Raw genomic sequence first — 21,944 nt, forward strand, 5'->3', positions numbered from 1 at the left:
AAAAAAACCAGAAAGATAATCCAATATTATTGGGAACTAATGTCCCCAAGCGCTGTAAACTAATGTCAGGTACATGACGTGAATTTGCAGCTGCCATAGGCAGATGCCAGAGCACGCCCGGCTTGGTGGAGTCGCGGGGCCGCGTGTCGCTGGAGGACATGTGGGTAGCACCCCTCGATTACAAGACCCACGCGTACTCGACGGCCGCCTCGTTGTTCTCACCTAGCCCGAGTCCGACATCCAGGCGCACCGTGCAAGGCCTGGGCGACGCGAACGTCCCTCGAGGCGCGGAGAGCCCGATGAGCGCGGCCAGCAGCGGTCCCAGCAGCGAGGATCAGACGGCCAGGGCGCCGCAATCGGCCGCCACGCAACCCTCCACCCACTCCGGTGAGTCTCCCTTCGATCTCTCGCCCTCTCTCGCGACGTATGTGACCCTATTTCCAAATACGTGGCTCTTTTCCAAAATGCATCCGAGCTGTCTTTCTCAAAAGGAGCTCCAGCGAGTCTGAACGTGGATTTTTCTCATTTGTCGTATCTCCTTACGCAAGCACTGTACCCGATTCGGGGATGTTTGTGTATCACAAACCGGAACTTAATCCTCTTACAGTCTTGTCAGTGACGGATGTAACTACTGCGCTCTTATTCGCAAAAATCTGATTATTGAAAGCCAAATAACATATTATAATTATTAAATCGAATAATGGGGAATAGAAAATCGAAGGTTCATGCCTGTATAAGATTGAAAAAATGCTAGAGAATAAAGGAAAGGCATAAACAAACGCATCTTTCGAAACTGTTAAATATGGAAGCAAATTCGACAAAATGGTGGAGATAAAAATATTGATGGGTAATTCTGTAGCCACTCGTAGCCGGCGAATAATTATGTAAATTTTGCGATCGTTGATAAAGCACAACAGGAGCGCTGGAAATTTTATCCCGTTATGTTTAATATAACGTACATTTATTTTATTTGTATAAAAAGTCTGTTTCACGTCGGATTTATTTTAGAAGTGTCGATCGCTATCTCTAGCGATTCTCTCGCGATAATATATGAGAGTGTATAAATTATTGCTGATAACAGCTGACGCTATGTTCGCGCAAACTGCTGACGCACAACTGTAGTTTCTTATAGACTATAAGACTTGGCGCGATCAAGTGAGGCGCGAACATAGAGAGAATAGGAAGACCTTCATAGCCTCTCGCTTTCTAGTCATCAATATTTCACGTTCCATAAAAGCTTTTTTAGAAAGGCCACGGTAACGTCTGTACCATAAACTATCGATGTCGTTACGTTCGATTGAACGTTTCGTAATAAGTTCTACCCTGGAAGTATTATCAGAGAACAAAAGACACTTTGAAACGAGGGGATCTAAGCGCAAGGCCTCTTTTTCCCTCAACATCATAGAAATTATCTCGTCATTCGTGAATCACTCTTGTTATTATCTATATCGTTTGTTATCTCGATTCATCTCGATAAATTTAATCGTCCAATATTTGAATGAACTTTTAGTAGTTCATCATTGTTTACGACGAAAGTGATTGATGAACTATGTGGAAATCGTGTGTATATCTCCGGAAGGGGCTTTATTGCATCTTCGTAAACGAACGAGCGATTCGGTTGCATCCCGTACCCAGCCGATCGAATTAGAATTCCGCGGAAAGCGGTCTCGTTGCAAATCAAATCTAACCGGACGTGAATAACGCGAGCGGAATGTGCGAACGATCAATGCTTTACCAGGCAACGCTATAAAACGACGAAAAAAAAGGGCAAATTCAGAAATATCGCGCGTGATATAATGAATGACGAGCGGCGCCACTCGTAAAATAGCGCCTGACCATTAACCCCGATAGATACGATAGGTAGTAACGATTTAACGTGTTTCTCTGCCGACGTTTATATGTCGTTTGGGAAATAAAATCCCGCCTCTTCGCGCACTGGAAATTCCACGATAATCGAGCGTTTGCCGTTTACAGCGCATTTCGATATAATTTTGAATCGCGGAGTCGCGATTAAAGCGACAGATTTGCTGTCGGCGATAACGAGCCGGAGTACAAATAATCGAAATCGAACTGATAGAGATTTAATCGGCGATATATATTGCGGCTCTCTCGATACGTGTTAAATGGAAACGAACGTTCTTCTAAATAGTCCACGATTACAAAGTGTTAAACGACACGATCGAAACGAATCCCTAGACGATTGAATCGGCTTTTCCCCTTTTTTTCTCTCTTTCTCTCGAAATGTAGGACACAACTGATAATTTGTAAGTTAATCAGCAATTTTTGCTGATGCTAGGCCATACATTTGTATCAACCCTCGTTATGCGATGATTCATCCTATACACGCAAATTATGAGAAAGAGATACTAATCGCACGCATTAATCAACATCAACGAGTCACAAAGACCTGGGTAATTCCTCTCCCTCGAGGATTTATTTAGCCGACGCTGAATTAGCATTTGTGTTTTTTTATGTTTCTTATTTTAGCTTTCAACGACTGATAATTGCATGTATTTGTGTCCTAACAAGACTATAGAAAAGAGAAGAGAACGTATATTCACGTGTAAATGTTAAATACCTCGCATTGAAAATGTCTCGTGATCCTCATGGAAGGCAGAGAATAAATCAACTCCAATCAACGTCAACAATCTCGTGAATTCGTATTATACTCGCTAAATATTCATCCGCTCGTTTATATTCGCTTTTGTAATATTTACAGATTATAATTAGCTACTGTATTATATTATATAATTATACTAATATATACATTTATATTAAGACACTATTATAAGAAGATTAAATAATAATTTTGAGAAAAACATGAACAAAATAACGACGATACGTCTTCTTCCATACAGGTATGACCTGCAACAGTATGACTCAGCTGGTGAGCGAGGGTACGACACCTCTATTCGGTACGCACGAGGCTCTGTTGGCGGAGATTCAGCGTCTCCGCGAGCGTTTGAAATGTTTGGAAACCGAAAACGCGGCGATGAGTGTCAAGCTGAATCAGCAACAGTGGGAGGTCGAGCACCGGCTGGCCGAGATCGAGATGCAGATCTGCGGGGCGAGTTCGACCTCGAGCGTCGAGGACACCAATGAAAGAAATCGAGAGAGCATTATTTAACGAGAAACAATGCCGCGAGAGCGCGGCAAGACCAAGACCGAACGGACACGTCACTATGTTGAAGCGACCGATACTAGGTAATTTGACGAAATCATTTTCTCTCTTCGTTAATCGCAGTTAATCGACTTCAATATATTATATAATTTTGTGAAGAAATTTCTTTAATTAAAATATTATAGAAATAATTAATACATATTATATTATACGCGGAGCAAAATGATATCTCTTTAACGATAGAAAGCTGACTTTTCATAGCCAATATAAGCTATATTAACTTTCGTTATTTCGATATGGTTTGATAGCTACGAGCGTACATAACGTTGAGTATGCGATTAAACGTTGTGATGAGTCGATCTTACTTTCGATAGGCGCGATGTCGATGATCAAGAAGAGCCGGACGATACGAGGATCTTTAGCGACACAAAGTCGATCGGTAGCTTGAGCCAGCACCTGTTTGACAGCGACGAGGAAGAGCATTACTACGGTACCTGCAATGGCTATGTCTCACAACCCGGTAGTAAGTCCAATCTGCTGCTGTGCAGCGAGTGCGATCACAAGACACATCCCTGCACCTATCGACCGCAAACACCTGGCTCGCACGCCGGTAGATATGTGGAGGAGCGTATGGACGATCGGCATCAGGAGCCAGGAACCTCTCGTGCCTACAGAAGCCCGGTGAAGCTGACTTCCCCGCGCTCCTCCCACCATCCGTCAGATCAAGATCGCGTGGTCCAGATGTCGTCGCCCCGATCGCATCGCGATTCGGAGCAACCGGTGCCGGTAACGTCACCTCGATCCTACCGGACGCAGGAGCAGCAACGACGCGGATGGACCGCCAGAGATACGGACGATCGAGGTGATGTCGACAGAGGCGAGTACCTCGACCAGTTCTGGTCCGAGGATTGAACAAGTTCGTTCGCTTTGCTTTATTAATTTCAATGGCTTTGATGTTTTTTGATGATTCGCCATCTTCACACTATCTGGTACACGTAACATTCTTGATTCTTCGCACTCGCATATTTTTTGCATCTTTAAAGCTATATTCTTTCTCCTGTTAATGAAAAATTTGATTAATTTTTTTTAAAAGTGTAGATAATTTAGAGACTTAAAAATGTTTATAATTCTCTTATCATAATTTCTCTTTTTCTTATTGAAATCCTCGTATATTCATTAAAAGAATAAGTATTATTATTTAATATACATAGTTATTTTACTTTTTAGCAATGTGCTTGCAAAACAATACGTCTATTCTTCCACTCGATATGTTTAAAAAACACTGTATATAATATTTCTATTCTTTTTTTGCACGCACTCGATGTATTCCTTAATTTTTTTACTGTCTACCGCATGTTTCACGCACTTATATTTTCGCTGCTTGCACTCGCAATCACTCGCTGAGGTTTCATGCGATCTCCGAGGCGGCAACCGCTATCGGAGATTGCCTCTCAAAGGGCCGACAATCTTAGACCACCCCAGGCAATTGTCGTGGCTAACCCGTAAATTTGCTCACAGACCGCGACGAGAGTCCGATCTGCGAGCTCTGCCGAGGTAATGGCTACATCGTCGTGCATTGCGAACACTGCGACTTCTCCAGCGACGGCGACTTGATCTGCTTCCGCTGTCAGAGCGACGAAGGTTCGTCCAACGGTCAAATCTGTCCACGCTGCGAGCGAGAGACCGCAATCGCCTCAAGAGTCGCCGGTGGATCTAGTGCGACCGGCGCGACGACGTCTTCTAGCGACGAGGGTAACAGCAGATATCCGGTGGACGCCGTGGTGAAAATCCAGGTAAACGATCGGACGATCGACATCGACTCCGACGAGACCCCCGAGAGCGAGAGCTCGAGCAACCATCATCCCCAGCGGGGCATGATGGAAAGGCTCGACACCATCATCGAGACGAAGGGCGACACTGCCAGCGAGAATGACGAGGAGAACGGCGGTGGCACGAAGCTCAACGGTACCACTAGCGCCAGATATCTCAATTACATGATCGTGCTGTTCCTGTAAATAGACGATGTTTTAAGGACACATGCGACCGGGCCGCGGCCCGTGACTTGCTGGGCGTAGGGTAGAATTGAAAGGACGATATGAGGACCATCGTCGTATATGTTTTTTTAATTAACCGATTCCATATAATTTCTTGTAAATTATTAACTATCAGCTGCGAGCGAGACTAATTTCGCTCAGAATTCCATTCTTCTCTTCCAAATTATGAGTTTATAATTTCACTTATAATGTCACTCGGCCCAGCACTGTTGGATTTTCAATGTACCACGATCGAAATTGCGATAGTCAGCGTGATGGCGAATGCAATTCATCTAGGAATCGATGGCGCGAATATAAGGGGCCGCGGCGCGAGTCGCACTGTAAATAAACTGCCACAGAATATAATTGATCCGTACGTTATAGGACCGTATAGGTTAATTAATAGGTAGTTTGTAATAGTCGAGATGCAGAGTCAAATGAGAAAGAAAGAGAAAGAGAGAAAGAGAGAGCGTGTATATTGCGTTCGACGTGCGTAGTGTTGCCATGAGCTGAGATCCGTGACGCAACGGTCGACACGTTTCGATGCGCGACTCTTGGAGCAGGTTTGTGCAAAGATTATAATTACTGTGTAAATGATATAAGTCTTCAATATTTGCTTCATTATCAACAATAATTTCAATGTGTTTATAATTGAAATTAATTAAAATTCGTACGCCTTATTAATATCAATTCCATTTCGAATGTAGAAGCAAACGTGCAAAAGCAAAACGAATATTAGGGATATTAATTTTAATAATCTGTTAAGAAGATAATTTTTTTTATTAGGCTCTATCAATTTTTTTCTGAGATACATTAAAGCTTAATTTGTTGAAATTCATTATTTCGATTAATTTATAAGAACAATATCAGCAATTATAATTATGATTTTTGCACAGCTCTCTAATTCATGTTCGGGACCAACTAAAGCCATCACTTACATCACTGCTTCCGACTTCCGCTTCCACATGTGGTCGTTTGTTGAACATCGTTTGTTCGTTTGGTCAACAACGAGAGATTAAAACAGAACAGTAATCTTTTATTCCTCCACGATAATCAACGATCGTCGTCACCTTCGTGGGCAGTGTTTTGAGACAGTCGTATCGAATATTTCATTTTCCTATAGCAAAGGAAGGAAAGTGAAAGGAAGGAAGGAAAAAAGGATGCATTTAAAGGCGATACACGAGCGCGCGAAAATCCATCGAATCACGTAAATAGAATAAAAGAGAGAAATGGAGCGAGATCCTCGCACGAGACGTTTGCAAAACACACGCGGCAGCGATTTTTTTAATATTTATAAATCATCGAGAATAGTCTTTACTATATGTCAACATTTTTTTAACATTTATCACAATTTCACGAGCATCCCTATATATCTGAAATTTTCGATAATTAGGTCAAAATATGGTATTTGCTAGAGCGATAGAAATGAAGAATGCAAAGAACGAGGAAGAAAATCGATTCTTCATGTGTTCTTCCAAAAGCGACGATTGAAATTGGTATAATCTCGGAAAAATACATCCCTTGTCAATTTGTTTTTACAAATGATAGAAGAATTATTTTAGCACATTTTTTATATCTGAAATCATGACAATTATTCAAGCAATGACAAACTGAAATACGTGAAAATCTTTGCATAAAAAGTTACCAAAAGTGAAAAATTTAGAAAGAGTAAAGTAAACGTTAAATATTATTGTTTTTAATATTAATAGAATGAAAAGACGATAAAAAATCGACTTCTTTTCGTTTCCGAGATTATATCGGTATCAATCTTTGGATTGAAAAGCAACGCGTGTAAATCTCTAGGCTCATGTCATCTGTATGATATTCACGCTGAATAATGATTACCATATAAGGGATTATCCTTAAGAGAAGTATCAGTAAATCCGGTTAACTGATCCCGCCGTGCTGCGAGGTCGCGGTAACCCGAAATAGTGGAGGAAAACAGTGAGGGAAAAAAACATCGCGATGGGTAGTTGAGTTTAAAAGAAAACGTAGCGATTAAGTGCTCTTACTATGAACAAATAAAAGCTTCACGAGGATTAAGCGTGCGTTCGGCGCGATTTCGAGTCACGTTGCTCGAGTTACGGCGCTCTCCGCGGCCGAGGGAAAACATTATTCTACTGCCACGTTGATTTAGAACACCTCTGTAAATTTGTTAGGGATTTGTAACGTTAGGGCGACATTCGATAACTGTTGAGATACATTTACTCCCGTATATGCGGATACGCGAGATCCCGAGATAGATGAGAGATTTGAGCCTTCCTGGATTTATCCAAAGACGAATAATTCACAAGACACTCGATGTCGAGATAAAGGATTCGATAGCCAAAAATGTATCGCGATAAAAAAGTGTTAAGAAATATTTTAGAATTAAACCTTTGTGTTCGAAACTTTGGAAAGTTGCAATTTTGAGCGTTTCATACTATATAATATATTGAAAATGTGCGAGTAATTATCAAATGGGAGTTATATTCTCATTTTAAAATTCATCAGATAGTTTACAGAGCTACTCTCAAGAAGTAAAATTCTTAAGCACATCCAAAATTTCATACAAACTTCTAAAGAGAGAGAATTACAAAAAGTTATTCTTCTCTCTTATTCTTTAATTATTTTGCTCTTATTTATCTCTCTTTATTGAGAATTATTGTACTTTCAAATACCAAGAGCTTAAGAGAAGATAAAATATCTCGATTCTTAAACACGTCGTCTCTCGATATCGTGTGTTGTATGATGTTATATATGTAATATTTGCAACAACGGAAAATCAATCGAGAAAAACGAGAAAAGAAAAAGTGAAAGAGGGAGGCTCGTTAGAAGGGAATAAAAATGCGTTTAATCAGCCTTACTTAGACAATTATTACCTACATTATTATAAATTTATATGCATGTAACGTGTGTGAGTGATTTGCGTACGTATGTGTACATTGGCGTACCTTAATTACAATCCTTGACAGTATGTGCTGTGGACAACGATAATCTACGAGCAACGTGTGATTGTAATATGTAGACACGATATGTATGCTGTATATATACATAATTATTATTTGCTGCTCGGAAAATTTACTCAGAAGTATATATCTTGCGTTTAGAAAATTTCAAATCTCCATCCTTAGAATTCTAATCATCTCAACGTAACAATTATGTGTAAATAGTGTTATTAGTGCTGTATATTTTACGCTGTTTAACTGGCTGTGATATTTATATGTTGAAATTTTAATTGTATGATTAGCGATAACCTATGTTGACTCTATTAAACGTACAAATTACGTATATATATGTTTATTAATTACGTATATATGTTTATTTATTACTTATGTTTTATTAATTTAGTCTAACGAAATCGCAGAAACGACAGAATATGTAGTTACTTATTAAAATTAAATATTTATCAAGTTATTTATTAAAATTAAAACATTCCTCAAGTTTGCAATTTATTGATATGTTTTCCTAAGAATCTGGAAAGTAATAAAGTAAGTTTGAGAAATAACGATTTGCATAATATTGCAAATATGATGATAGTAATTTATCATAATTTTATTATATATATATATATATATATATATATATATAAAATATTATTATCATTATTATTAATATTATTAACGTCGGAAAAATGTTCAAATATATATATATATATATATATATATATATATATATATATATAATATACTTTTGAATTGTTAAATTACTTGTTAAATTTTAATACGTTAAATTAAATTAACACGAGATACTGTCATAAATCTCTCTCTCTCTCTGAAGAGCAAGTCTGAATTGATCGATTTGCCATAGTCTTAATAGTCACGCGTTGCTCTGAGTTTAACTAATTTGCTAAGAAAAATGTAAAGTAACTTTGAGGATAGCGAAACATTTATTACTGTTCGGATACACGAATTTATGAAATCGATATCAATTATCTCTCTAGGAATGATCAATTGGATCATATCTATTAACAGTTTTTTTGCACGATTGTTTGCGCGCGATATTGAGTTTATTGAAATATTTATCAATGTTACATACGAGCAACGTAAATGTACAGAGAAGAATGTCATCTTAAAGATTTGCATCCTTCGTAATGCCTGAGATTCGTTACGAACAAAAAAAGAGACTTGTAACGAAAATTCGTTAATGATTGACCACTCAATTCTCATCGTGCACTTGATCGTCTCTTTTCTTACAGTTCGAGTGTACGTTCCATTGCCTAATTAAAAATCAAGCATTTCAGCACATCTACGATTTTAATTTTAATGACAAATGTGAAGTCCTCTCTTAGGAACCCTCTCTTAGGAAAAGAAATCATATCGATCATAACAAAAGTTTCACGTAACATTTCGATGATTATGCATACGATCGTAATGCATGTTGTTTGTAAACTTTTTATAAAGGCAAATTTACAAGTTTTGCATATATTTAAATAGATTATGTAGTTCGACAACTAAATTTTTCACGTATAATTGCTGCGCGAAAAGTATCGGTAAAAATTCTAATCATTTTGTGGATTCTGTCTTTTCGGTCAATTTCAAATATATATTAATATAATATATTAATACAGTGCCAAGCTTTAATAGTCTTCCTTAAGTTGCATACGTGTAATATCACTGTACGATTATATACCATTAGATAATAATATAGAAAACATATAAATATATTGAGACACATTACGCGTATTATGTGCCAAGAATATAACAAAATTATCGCAATTTTAACACTTTCAATTTTTACATTTAACACTTTCTTTAATATATAAAATAATTTCAAAATGAATACAGATACAAGCGTTGTAATTATATCACGCTCCTCCATTAGAATAAAGCCGATTATATCTGCGTAAATTCCACAAAATGATCTAGAAATGCTAGTAATCGGTTTATCTTTAATATATATTGCTATCACAGTGCATGCAGTGGAATCCTTAATACTTAATACGATTATGCTATTCCATATCGGATAATGAGAATACATGTAGAGATATATTATTGATATTTACAAGCACATTTCTAAAAATATGACAAAAATTTCATTATTCCTCATATCTTGAAAATTTTTACTAAAAAACAAGAACACATATACAAAAATACAAATAAAATTCAAAATACAAATTTAAGTACTGCATCGTAAAAAACATTAAAATATCGTTGTGATGTTTTCGATTTCGTAATTAAATGCACACATAAATTTGAAAAAATGTTGAATAGAACAAAATACGAGTAACAATGATTCATGTTGAAAAGTACATCTGAGATGTAACTTTACATGATTCGCGCAAAAGAAAGAATATTCTTTAGAAAAGACGACAGACTCGATGATATTTATAATCCCTTTTTAGATCAAAAAATATATGAAATTATAAAAAGATATTAGTTATATTACAGAGATATATACGAAAAAAGCAACGAATTTCTCGTTTTTCCTAAATTGCATAATTATCTGTAATCTCAAATCTGCATCACAATAATTTTGATTAATAAATACTAATATTATAATTTATTTTAAACTTTTCATATTGCTTTAAATATATGAGACGGTTTCAGATAAGTTTATACATTATGAATATACATGTAATTTTCATTTGTGCAACAATTCTAGACATTTTCGAATCACGATGAATATTTTATTAAAACAATCGTAAAACCTGACAGTTTAAAAATTAATAAACCAAATAACATACAAGTTCAAAAGACATCTATTAATTACATCTGAAGAAACTAAGAAATATTTAAAAAAAAAATTAGTATCAACATCATTCTTAACATCATTCAAATATTCACATATAGCTTGAGAAGAATGAAAACCCTTTATCTCTATGTAAATCAACATTTTCTCATCCTCGAACGTCACGTGGTCAGTATCTAGATAGCTCATAGTTATAATATATCATATGATTTCTGTCTGAGTCACTTTCGAGAAGGAAATGTTTAAGGTGCATTATTCATTTTGCTATCTCGATTACACGTTATGGCGCTTTTAGCACATTGAATGATTTATCTGATATCTATATAAGTAAAAGGGAGAAGACGAGTCTCTCGATAAGGCTCTTAATGAATGGTTACTCAGGAATAAAGTTATAATATAATAAAACAATTGCGATATTAAATATTAACATTTAACGAATGACCTTTTGTAAATATGAATATAATATATATAATATATTATAGAGATACACGCGCGCGTGGCGCAACAATTATAGATATACATATATATGATATGACACACACATATATATACGTATACATATATATATATATATATATATATATATATATATACATAAAATGTATATGTATATATATAAAAGAGAAATATGTACAGGGTGATTCGGAATAAGCCGCGAGTATATTTCAACGTCATTATACGAAGAGCTTTTATTATAGAGCATGATAAGTAACAAAATTACTTGTGTCAGAAGAGTGTTATTTTATTCTCCGATACTATTTCATTTGAAATAATTATTTTTCTGTACGACATGTCGACACACACCTGCGACGAATCTGGATCACTCTGTACAATTTTACGATCGCCTCAATAAGAGATGACAAGCCTGATAGAAACGCATATATGGAGAAAAACGTATATTTGCGTGAAAGGAAGAAAAAAACGGGAGAATGTGTGTGTGTATGAATGCGAATAAAACGATTATGTAGACATGTATGTACGAGATCAAAGCGAAAATTCACTTCTATTAATGGAAAACTGACCAAAATGTCGATGACAGGAGGAAGGGTAGAAGGAATGCCGCGATACGTGTCGACGATCATTTGTGTCGAAAGGCAAATAACATCAAAAAGTAAAAAGAGAGAGAGAAAGAGAGAAAACGAAAAGAAGGAAGCAGAGAGAAAATTCGTTAAGAAACGTCACACGGCAAGCTGCGTTCGCAATTAGCAATTAACACTTTGCTTACCGACTTTAAACGTCAGCTGACTTTCATCGTAATGTTTGCAGTGAAAGATATTTGCAGTAAAATAACGATCGGCAATCAAAGTGTTAAGACCGCCGATTAAAATCGGTATAATTTCGACGAGTTTGCTTCATCGTATGTCGTAGACAAGGGCGCGAAAGGGAGCTCTGTATCTCCTTGAAAAGGATGCTAGTCTCGACGAGGATTTATCCTTCCGAGTCCTACGACTGATCGAAGATTCAACTCGCCGGAATTCTGACGATTTTTGGGATCTCCGATTAAATCGAGGTGCCAACGGAGGGAAGATATCGCCAATCCTCGAAGATGAAAATGTGACAGCCGCGTATCCCGGCGCGTTGCATACGTGCGTGATTGTACACACGCATTTTTGTCCATTTCTACACGTATATCTGTTCTCTCCTACGACGATATAGAAGGTTATTTTTAAATTTTCGAAACTCTTAGCTGTGCCGCAAGCCCGCGTGCGAGTGTCTGTACGATCGGATGTCAGTAGGAATCCTGAAATATAAATAGACGATTGAAGAGGAGACCGTACACGGACTTTTCTTTCACGCGATTGATGATTTTTCCTTCCCTTCCCACACGCGCAGCACCTGGATATCAAGTCCTTATTTAAAATAATTTTCCTCAAAACAAGAGTATATTTTGTTCTAAGAAAGATGGTAATGAAAGACATAATTTATAAAACATATTTTTTGACATATGATAAAAATTTTATTTGGTTTTTCCAGGTTCTTCTTTAGTAGTTTAATTTTTGGGAGATATAATAAATAATTAAAAGTGTAAATAAAAAAATGACAAAATATACGAAAACGCGTTGACGATTAAATTGCGACATTCATTAATACTTAACTCTTTGAATCGTAACAGTACGTAAAACCATTGGAATCCGGTTTCTTTTGGTAGACGAACAAAGGGCATGCCTGGTTCGCATCGACCCTTCTTTGTTCGCTTGTAGCGCAAACCCCAAAGAATAGAGACCAATAAGATCTGGTTGCAGTCAGAATACGATCAATACGAAGTTTTGAGAGAAGTTGGAAAGTAATTTCATTCCAGTCAGCTCCATTTATCAAAAATCAACATTCTCGCCATTGAAAATGTAAAGTTTTGGCATAACATTGTGATTACGTCGTACTGCTGCGGTGTAAAATTTTGAAAGAGTCAGTATTTTTAACACATTGCTAAATTAGCGCTGTCAAAGCGGAAATGTTGAACAAAGTTTGAGTTAGCGAAATTTAAGCTCGTTTTCTTAAGTGTTTTAATAAATTTACTTGAGAAAGAAAGATTAAAAATAAAACAAACAATGACTATCTGAAACTAATGAATATATCATATTATGATATTTATATAAATATTTGAAGGCATATATATGCTTTTAAAAAAAACTAAAAAAAATATTTCTTAGGTTTTTCTCTCTAAAAATTTAAATTTTTCTCTAAAAATATATATATTTAAAATTATCAGATTTTGTTAAAGCAAAATTTTTAGAGAGAAATCTAGGAAATATTTTTTTATCTTCTTTAAATATTATAAATATTATCAGATATTAAATATTCCATAAACATGTCAGGGATATTAAATTAAAATACTTATCATTTAAAATTATATTAGTCAGTACTATTAGTGAACTATTAGTAAAAGATTTTTAATATATATGCATACACTTAATAGTTAAAAAACACATCTTCGCTTAGATAGCTTTAACGAAAATCATTTTACACGTATGTACGTACGTTATTCATTCATAGTTCTCAATGAGTCATTCATTCCTATACGAGAAACATGATTGTACAACACTTGTGCGATAACAGTAGCGCACATGTGACACGTTTTATGGCTTCTCATTCATAGAAGTACATTTAATTGCCTATCAATAAGCATATTAGAATCACTTCATCTAAATCTATAAATTGAATAAACAAGAGATTGCATATAACTGGAATACATAAATATATGCAGAAAATCTTATAAATATAATAATAAAAATTGCGCGAATCTCAAAACTGCAAATTATCTTTAATAAAAGAAAAAGTATGTGTAAAAAAAACAAGGATTTTATTGAAATTGAATGAAATTGGAAATTATCTCATTATTAATGTATTATTGATTTAGTGAAATAATTTGATAACTAAAATAATTATTAGGTAATGAGATGAGGAGTAAGTTTCTGATTATTTTATTATAATTTTATTAAACCATCAAATTAAATCTATTAATTGAAAATTCCATCATTTCAATTAACATTACATTCATTTTATCTTTATATTATAATATATAATCAACTTAAAAAAAATATATAAATTATTTATTTTGACGTTTAAATCTAAAAAAAAATTCTATGCAAGATTATGATTCTGAATCAAACAATAAAATTCAATATTTTAGAAATCGATGAATCAATTCAATATAAATTAGAAACCAATGAGCAATGCATTTCAGAATAATAAATACAAAAATGAAAGTTTATGAGTTAAACATTGTTATATCTGTAAAATTAGCATGCTTATGTTTATATAAGCGTATGGACACATCTTGAAAATTTTTTGTAATTATTGTAAAAGAATTTTTAACGATCGTTTTTAAAAGTTGAATCGATAAAACTACAAACTGAATTAAAAAATTTTCACAATTATGTTATATTTTTATATCAAAATGGAAGAAATATTTCTGTGAAATATTATCGTTATCATCTGGTTTAATTAAAATTAGATAGATGAAACCACATTGTAATGAGAGATACAGAGCTGTAACGGGATACCGTTAATGCCCCAAGAATGCGCGCGTAATCGCCTTTCTTTACCTTTCACCGTTCATCTCGACCGAATTATTGATTACGTTGATGTCTCGTAAATAGAGCAAACATGATAAGACATATTTTTTTCATTCATCTTCTTCAAAAATACGACATAAAATTCAATATTAATTTGTAGTTTTTTTCCGAGAAATAATTAATTAATATTTTAAATTAATTAATTTAAAACATCAACCGCATAATTACAATAAATAAAAATTTATAAAATATAAATGCAAGATATTAAAATATAATAATATAATTTTACGTTATTACAGTTTGATTGAAGTGTTCTAATAAAATTATTTTATAACAATGATGTTTCTTTTAATATTCTATAATGCAAATGTACGAATGTAAGACATTCTATAGAAAAAAATCGATAAAATCTTTTTTTTTTATTAAATAAAACGAATTCCAATCGTTGAAAATATTTGATGTAACGCAAAGTTTTACACACTCGCTCTGCATATTTGAAAATGAATAAAAATAAAATTAACAGCATGCAGTATTATCTGAGCAATTAACAATGAAAATATAAAACATTATTTATCATTTTATTGAGCGAAACAATTAAAATCATTAACCAAGTCGGTTTATCATTAAGTTAAACTCTGTTTAAAAGAAAAATTAATATTCAAAGTTTAATTAACCCTTATTAACACTTAACTATTTCTTAACAACTTAAAAACTTATTTTCAATATTATCTATAAGCAATGGATTCATAATTTATGTAATTTGGAGTATTATCTCGCAGAAAGTAAAAGAAGACAACTGTTTAACTGTTTTTGATGAAGTTATTACAATAAGAAATATTATTAATATATTTTATTTTATTTTTATTATATATTTTATTTTTTTCGATAAGATATTTATTAATAAAAAATAAATAAACAAGAAGAAAAAATATTGCAAAATCAAGGAACAAAGCATCTAACACGTGATTCTAAGCACGTGAACTAAGCAACATGTCAAGAATCTAAAGCCATGTACAAGAATCTCCATCTTGATCTTTGGTTCCTATCTTCAAAGTACAAAGCAATTTACGATATTAATTTACATCAATAATCGGCAATATCTCGATGCGAAAGACACAATACATTGCATCGTATCAAGGAACGCACTCAAATGCAGCGGAATCGCATCCAACTCCGTTCACGGAGCACGGAGAGGAACTATGCGCACAGATTGTTCCTTCTCGCATCGAAATCAAGTATCTCGCGGTTCGATATAATGGAGTCGCAGTATCGAATCGGACCGATCGGACGTGCGTTCCGCACGAACGCATAAATACATACGTCAAAGTGCATACCGAATGCGACGCGATGCCATCTCACTCGCACGTGCGTCCGTCCTCGTCTCTCCTTCCTCGTCCAGCCTCTTCTTCCTTGTCCAACCATTCCTCACGCACTCACACACGCGCGCGTATCCTAGGACCGCGCCTACACGAGACCCGTACACGCACACTCTGGCACGTATATGTGTGCATGCCGCGCAGGCGCACGTGCGCCTGCGCGGCTGTAGCCTCGAACCCAGACGCGTCCGATGGACCACAAGCGAGCGGAGAAAGAAATGAAAGCGCCAATTCCCGCGGACGGCTGAAGAAAATACGGACAAAAATTGAAAAAAATGATTCCGCGCTTTATCGCCACGAATTCCGCGTCTGACATTCGATACCGGGAAATAATATCCGGCGGAGCGACGAGCGGTGGCGCTAGTGTCGCGGCGGCGACGCTGGTTGCGAGGCTGCGGCCAAGAAGCCGTATGCGCATGTCATCTCATTGCACGGTCTCTTTCTGTCGTGGCGCTTGGAGGTGAGTGGTTGTTCTTAGTTCGCGCACCGGATCGCTATCCGACAAATCTCGTACCGGGGACGTAGCATCGGACAACAGGTATGGAATAGAACGACGGCCGGGATCGCGACGTGCTGTGTTGTGCGAGCAGTTTCCCGATCTCGTCGCGGATTCCCGTAGAATTTCCCGGTTTCGTCCAACAACCGCATGGCCGGTGCTCCTTTTCCCCTTCGATCCAGCTTCGCCGGCTGGTCGGGATCCGCGTAAAGAACCAGCGCGTCGACGACGAGCGTCGACTCGTCCCGCCTCGATTCGTCGTCGGTAACGAAAAGGGAGATCCGGATGAGCGCGATCGGGAAAGGTAAGACGCCGGTGAGATCGCAAACGCCGGCAATGGACGCGTCCAGGATCGAGACCGGAGAAAGACCGGATGCACTATGGCGGCCGTGCGCTTGTCAGAGCTCTGGACCTCGATCGCGGGTCGCCCGTCGTCCGGACAAGATTCGTAACGCGACGTCTTGAGTGTGCTCTCGATTCTCTTCCGACGAGAAGGATCGCGATTCTTGGGACGCAACGCGAGCGGGATAAAACCGAGAACCGGAAGCACGAGGTTAAAGTTCTCCTTCGCGATTCCACGGCCTGGAGGCCGTGTGCAACACGACGATCTTGCACGTCGGCCTCTGGAATGTACGAGATCTATCCGCATGTGTCGATCACGGGAGTTTCTCGTGAATGCTGCCGGAATATATTAGCGGTCGTAAAATGATCAAATTCCTCGTCCCTTTTTATATTCATGATCTAAGCACGATATAGATAATCGCGTTGAAATAAAATATCGCTGATAAGAATAAAGTTACATATATCGAGAAATAGCATCGGATCTCGTCATCGCGGATAATTCCAGCCCGGTAAAAAACTGGGCGGTATCTGACCTCGCCGCCTCGAGGACGTTTCCGAAAAGCGATCTATCGCGATGATTATTCGTCCGTTGTAAAACGTAAGGGAAATTCGGAAAAAAAAATCATGATTATTATCTCGGAATTTGGTCTCCTCCCTCGAGAGTCACCGGCTGTGATTAACGTTTGAAAACTCGATCGTATGCATAATTTTCCACGCGCGTTCCGAGCCGCGAAGGACGCGGCATATTTGGCCACCTGATCGGCGGTGACTCGTTAAAAATTCGAACAACTGCCGAGAATTCGTCGCGATTTCGTCGAAGGACCGCGGACAACGGGGCGCTCGATCCGTTCGGATGACGGAGAATCTCGCAAAAAAAGAATCCGTAATAACGTGGCATCGTGACGCGATGCCGAGCGTCGCGAAAATTGTGGCAACAGCGCGCCGCTCCTCCTCGTCATTTACAAAATGGCTGCCGGCTGCCATTCTCGAATGTTCACGTTCGGCCACGTGGACGACGGACAAAGACACCGTCGAAGGGTCGAGGTATTCGCGCGTTCGACACGTAGTCCAGGAGCGGTTGCACCATCTTGTGCGATATCGAGTCGGATGACACTTATCGCGCTTTATCAAGATGTTTTTCAGATATGAATTGCGAGAATGATTCTCCCCCCCCCCCCCTCATACTCGGTTGCTCCGATCGCCACCCGATTCCATATTGCACATCACGTATTGCATTATCAATTGTAATTTGGTACGAGTTGTCGGATAGTCTCTGATGTTGAAAGAATTAAAAATTGTATCATATATTTATATTATATTAGGTTTTTTCTTTATTATATTTTCATTTGTTGCCCTTTTTTTCTCAGTGTAACATCGTGTACAGAAGAAACTATTGCCTAAAACCAAAATGGGTAAAGAGAAGACTCACATCAACATTGTCGTCATTGGACACGTCGATTCTGGCAAATCCACTACGACTGGACATTTGATCTACAAATGCGGTGGTATTGACAAACGTACCATTGAGAAGTTCGAGAAGGAAGCCCAGGAGGTAATAACTTTGAGATCTAAGTATGTGCTAATACTTTATATTTCATTGAATACATTATGGCAATATTTTGTCACTTATTTGTAATTTTTAATAAGAGATTAATAAAAACTATCTATTCTATCTAATGTATCGACTATTGATAATACAAAGTACTTCATCTAAAAATTTTATTCAATATTAACACAAAGATAAAAGAAAAATCTGAAATAAAAAAAAAAAGACTATATTTATATTATTTTTTCTAGATGGGCAAAGGTTCCTTTAAATACGCTTGGGTGTTGGACAAATTGAAAGCTGAACGTGAGCGTGGTATCACGATCGATATTGCCTTGTGGAAGTTTGAAACATCCAAATATTATGTCACCATCATCGATGCTCCTGGACACAGAGATTTTATTAAGAACATGATCACTGGTACTTCGCAAGCTGATTGCGCTGTATTGATTGTCGCTGCTGGTACTGGCGAATTCGAGGCAGGTATCTCGAAGAATGGACAAACTCGTGAGCATGCTTTGCTCGCCTTCACCCTTGGCGTTAAGCAGTTGATTGTCGGAGTTAACAAGATGGATTCCACTGAGCCTCCGTACTCCGAGACCCGATTCGAAGAAATCAAGAAAGAAGTATCGTCGTACATCAAAAAGATTGGCTACAACCCGGCTGCAGTCGCATTTGTTCCCATTTCTGGCTGGCATGGAGACAACATGCTGGAGCCATCTTCCAAGATGCCCTGGTTCAAAGGATGGTCTGTGGAGCGCAAAGAAGGCAAAGCTGACGGCAAATGTCTTATCGAAGCCCTCGATGCCATCCTGCCACCCACCAGGCCGACTGATAAGGCCCTTCGTCTTCCCCTTCAGGTAATTCTGATACTTTGATCATGATTTTCAATTTTTTGGCATAAATAATTTTATATGATGATATTTCTTTGATCTCATTCGCGGTTTTCACCAGAGGATTTTCGTTCCATTGATGGTTTAAGAGTGTCTGATTCTGTAAGATATTAGATATAAAATAAATAACTAATTTTGCTGAATTGAGATAATAATGTTTTCTTGTAATTGCAGGATGTGTACAAGATTGGTGGTATTGGAACAGTACCTGTCGGTCGTGTCGAAACTGGTGTGTTGAAACCCGGTATGGTTGTTACTTTTGCACCTGCTGGATTGACCACTGAAGTCAAATCGGTCGAAATGCACCACGAAGCCCTTACAGAGGCTGTGCCCGGTGACAACGTTGGTTTCAACGTTAAGAACGTGTCTGTTAAAGAATTGCGTCGTGGATATGTTGCCGGAGACTCCAAGAACAATCCGCCTAAGGGTGCCGCTGACTTTACTGCACAGGTATATTTCTTAATATGTTCAATTATACTCCTTTTATTACTCTATAATTGACACTATGATGAAAACGTATATATCTCATTCGCGGTTTCCACCGGAAGATTTATTCTAATGATGGTTGAGTACGTCTGAGTGTCTTAATTTTTACATTTCATTACATTTTATTATTTATTACTTTATTTGAAACAAAATATATGAATTATATGTGTAATGTAATTAACATAATTATTTTTTTCGTTTAGGTCATCGTGCTCAATCACCCTGGTCAAATCAGTAACGGATATACGCCTGTGTTGGATTGTCACACCGCCCACATTGCTTGCAAGTTCGCCGAAATTAAGGAGAAGTGCGACCGTCGTACTGGCAAAACCACCGAAGAGAATCCGAAAGCCATCAAGTCCGGTGATGCCGCCATTGTTACCCTGGTTCCCAGCAAGCCCATGTGCGTCGAGGCTTTCCAAGAATTCCCGCCTCTGGGACGTTTCGCGGTCCGTGACATGCGTCAGACAGTAGCTGTCGGCGTTATCAAGGCCGTCACCTTTAAGGATCAAGCTGGCAAAGTCACCAAGGCCGCTGAGAAAGCCCAGAAGAAGAAATAACTACTGTAATAGTTTCCGTGCATATACCGATAGTTTCCGTGCGAATATGCCACTGGGTGGATGCCGGCGTACATCAGCCGACATAGCCCGTCCTCTCTCCTCGTGCGATTCGCGCGAGATGAATGTTGTAACATCACCGTCATCGCTAGCTGAATCTGTGCAACTACCAGCTACCAAGAATGAGAAAACTACAATCCAATCACGAAGATTGACTCTTCGCGTGTGCGAAGTCGCGCGGCCGCCGCGCTTCCTCGGCACGCGGACATTTCGTTTGTCGAAACGGTTACTACGTCACTTTTTCCACCGCAAGGAATTCCGCAGGAAAGGAAACGACATGATCGACGAGGTATATACCGGGAAGATGATGAGCCTGTTTTCATCTCGCTGAAATCGCATTCAAGGAGGGAGAGCGGACATCGCGCGAGCTATTTAACAACTTCATAACGAACATCAACATCATAATTTAGCGCGGCTTAATTATATTTTCTAATTATACGGAAATAAAATTCTGTATATCCGATACTCGAGAAGAACATGTCATTATTACTTTACATCGACATTGTTACTCGATTAATATCGAGTCACGTTTGTCATCCTTTTTGAAGAAAACTCCTCATTTATCGCTCTAACATCTATGGTAGCTATACGATCCGATCGGAAATTCAAATACATCGCGGCGATGCTCCGTATATTCTTTTGTCTTCTTGGTAGCTTTTTATATATTAATCACGTTCAAAGAGACTGTATTAATTCAAGAAACTAGAGAAGAGACAACGGCGATAGGCCTTGGCAAAAGTAGATTTCGTTGTTGGGATATGGGACCTGTTGTTTCTTCTAATAATTATCTTTCTATTATATATGCAATTATATAGATAAGATGAATCCAAGCTCTTTGAAAATACTTTTTCTACGAGATATTTCTTTTATCGACTAACGTCAAAACAAGTGCGTGCACAAAAAAAAACAATAACTTTTGCAATAACTCGGCATCTTTTATCCCGCGATTCCTCTATAAATTACATTGGTTATGACAGTTTTCTGTATATATACATATAAATACCAATGATGACGAGTAAGAGCGAGAATAAAAAAAGCTACGGAAACAAGATGCCGGTGATTCATTATCACCAATGTGAAACCCGATCCTTCATCTTCCTTGTAACGTGCCTAAATGTGTTATACAGGCATTTTCACATAAAGATTCCAATTAAAACTGTATTATTCAATAAATGCATTAAATATATAATCGCCATTTATTTATTAAATATATGAAAATTATAAGACTATGAAAATTATAAGACTATGATATATTATGAGATTTTTAATTACTAGATATTATGGACAAACAAGGAATTTGTAATAAAAAATTCTGACAAAATACATAACTGAAGCAACTAATCTATATATA

General features: G+C 37.2%; 3 protein-coding genes across 12 annotated transcripts in view; 2 read left to right on the forward strand and 1 right to left on the reverse strand.

Moving 5' to 3' along the window:
• The window catches only part of LOC105259444 (cyclic nucleotide-gated cation channel alpha-3), a 154,536-nt gene extending 150,894 nt beyond the window's left edge, over nt 1–3,642 (forward strand). For 7 of the 8 annotated variants that reach the window (XM_011271376.2, XM_011271381.2, XM_011271380.2 and 4 more), the window contains 3 exons: nt 91–387; nt 2,859–3,204; nt 3,496–3,642. In XM_011271376.2, coding sequence (XP_011269678.1) covers nt 91–387; nt 2,859–3,127 — 566 coding nt within the window. In that variant the 3' untranslated portion in view covers nt 3,128–3,204; nt 3,496–3,642. The remainder of the gene's footprint in view (nt 1–90; nt 388–2,858; nt 3,205–3,495) is intronic. The other variant, XM_020030045.2, reaches the window with a different exon arrangement.
• A 716-nt stretch (nt 3,643–4,358) lies between these two features.
• Nucleotides 4,359–16,295, reverse strand: LOC112639368. 2 transcript variants are annotated; one of them, XR_003123474.1, is made up of 2 exons: nt 16,172–16,295; nt 4,359–5,130 (listed from the first exon to the last, which is right to left on the reverse strand). XR_003123474.1 is itself a non-coding variant. In XM_025413108.1 (2 exons), exons 1-2 carry the CDS (start codon nt 16,257–16,259, stop codon nt 4,816–4,818), a joined length of 417 nt encoding a protein of 138 aa, XP_025268893.1. In that variant the 5' UTR covers nt 16,260–16,295; the 3' UTR covers nt 4,359–4,815. The 2 variants fall into 2 exon arrangements, 1 of the variants encoding a protein (XP_025268893.1); XM_025413108.1 differs by having other exon boundaries at nt 16,158–16,295.
• Nucleotides 16,296–16,601: 306 nt separating this feature from the next.
• Nucleotides 16,602–21,500, forward strand: LOC105259451 (elongation factor 1-alpha). 2 transcript variants are annotated; one of them, XM_011271401.3, is made up of 5 exons: nt 16,602–16,673; nt 18,419–18,603; nt 18,849–19,457; nt 19,665–19,940; nt 20,180–21,500. In XM_011271401.3, exons 2-5 carry the CDS (start codon nt 18,460–18,462, stop codon nt 20,534–20,536), a joined length of 1,386 nt encoding a protein of 461 aa, XP_011269703.1. In that variant the 5' UTR covers nt 16,602–16,673; nt 18,419–18,459; the 3' UTR covers nt 20,537–21,500. The 2 variants fall into 2 exon arrangements, with proteins under 2 accessions (XP_011269703.1, XP_011269702.1); XM_011271400.3 differs by having other exon boundaries at nt 16,650–16,751.
• The last annotated feature ends 444 nt before the right edge of the window (nt 21,501–21,944 follow it).

This window comes from Camponotus floridanus, unplaced genomic scaffold, assembly GCF_003227725.1.
Source record: "Camponotus floridanus strain SB8 unplaced genomic scaffold, Cflo_v7.5 scaffold6, whole genome shotgun sequence".
NCBI lineage: Eukaryota > Metazoa > Arthropoda > Insecta > Hymenoptera > Formicidae > Camponotus > Camponotus floridanus.

What these genes read in the sequence shown, in the direction of transcription:
- LOC112639368 (XM_025413108.1), bottom strand. Translation starts at nt 16,259, where the DNA reads ATGGTTGGACAAGGAAGAAGAGGCTGGACGAGGAAGGAGAGACGAGGA. An exon ending in CATTCGGTATGCACTTTGAC is followed by an intron (nt 5,131 to 16,157) that starts GTATGTATTTAT and finishes GTCTATTTACAG; the next exon opens with GAACAGCACGATCATGTAAT.
- LOC105259451 (XM_011271401.3), top strand. Translation starts at nt 18,460, where the DNA reads ATGGGTAAAGAGAAGACTCACATCAACATTGTCGTCATTGGACACGTC. An exon ending in TCGAGAAGGAAGCCCAGGAG is followed by an intron (nt 18,604 to 18,848) that starts GTAATAACTTTG and finishes TATTTTTTCTAG; the next exon opens with ATGGGCAAAGGTTCCTTTAA. An exon ending in CCGCTGACTTTACTGCACAG is followed by an intron (nt 19,941 to 20,179) that starts GTATATTTCTTA and finishes TTTTTCGTTTAG; the next exon opens with GTCATCGTGCTCAATCACCC.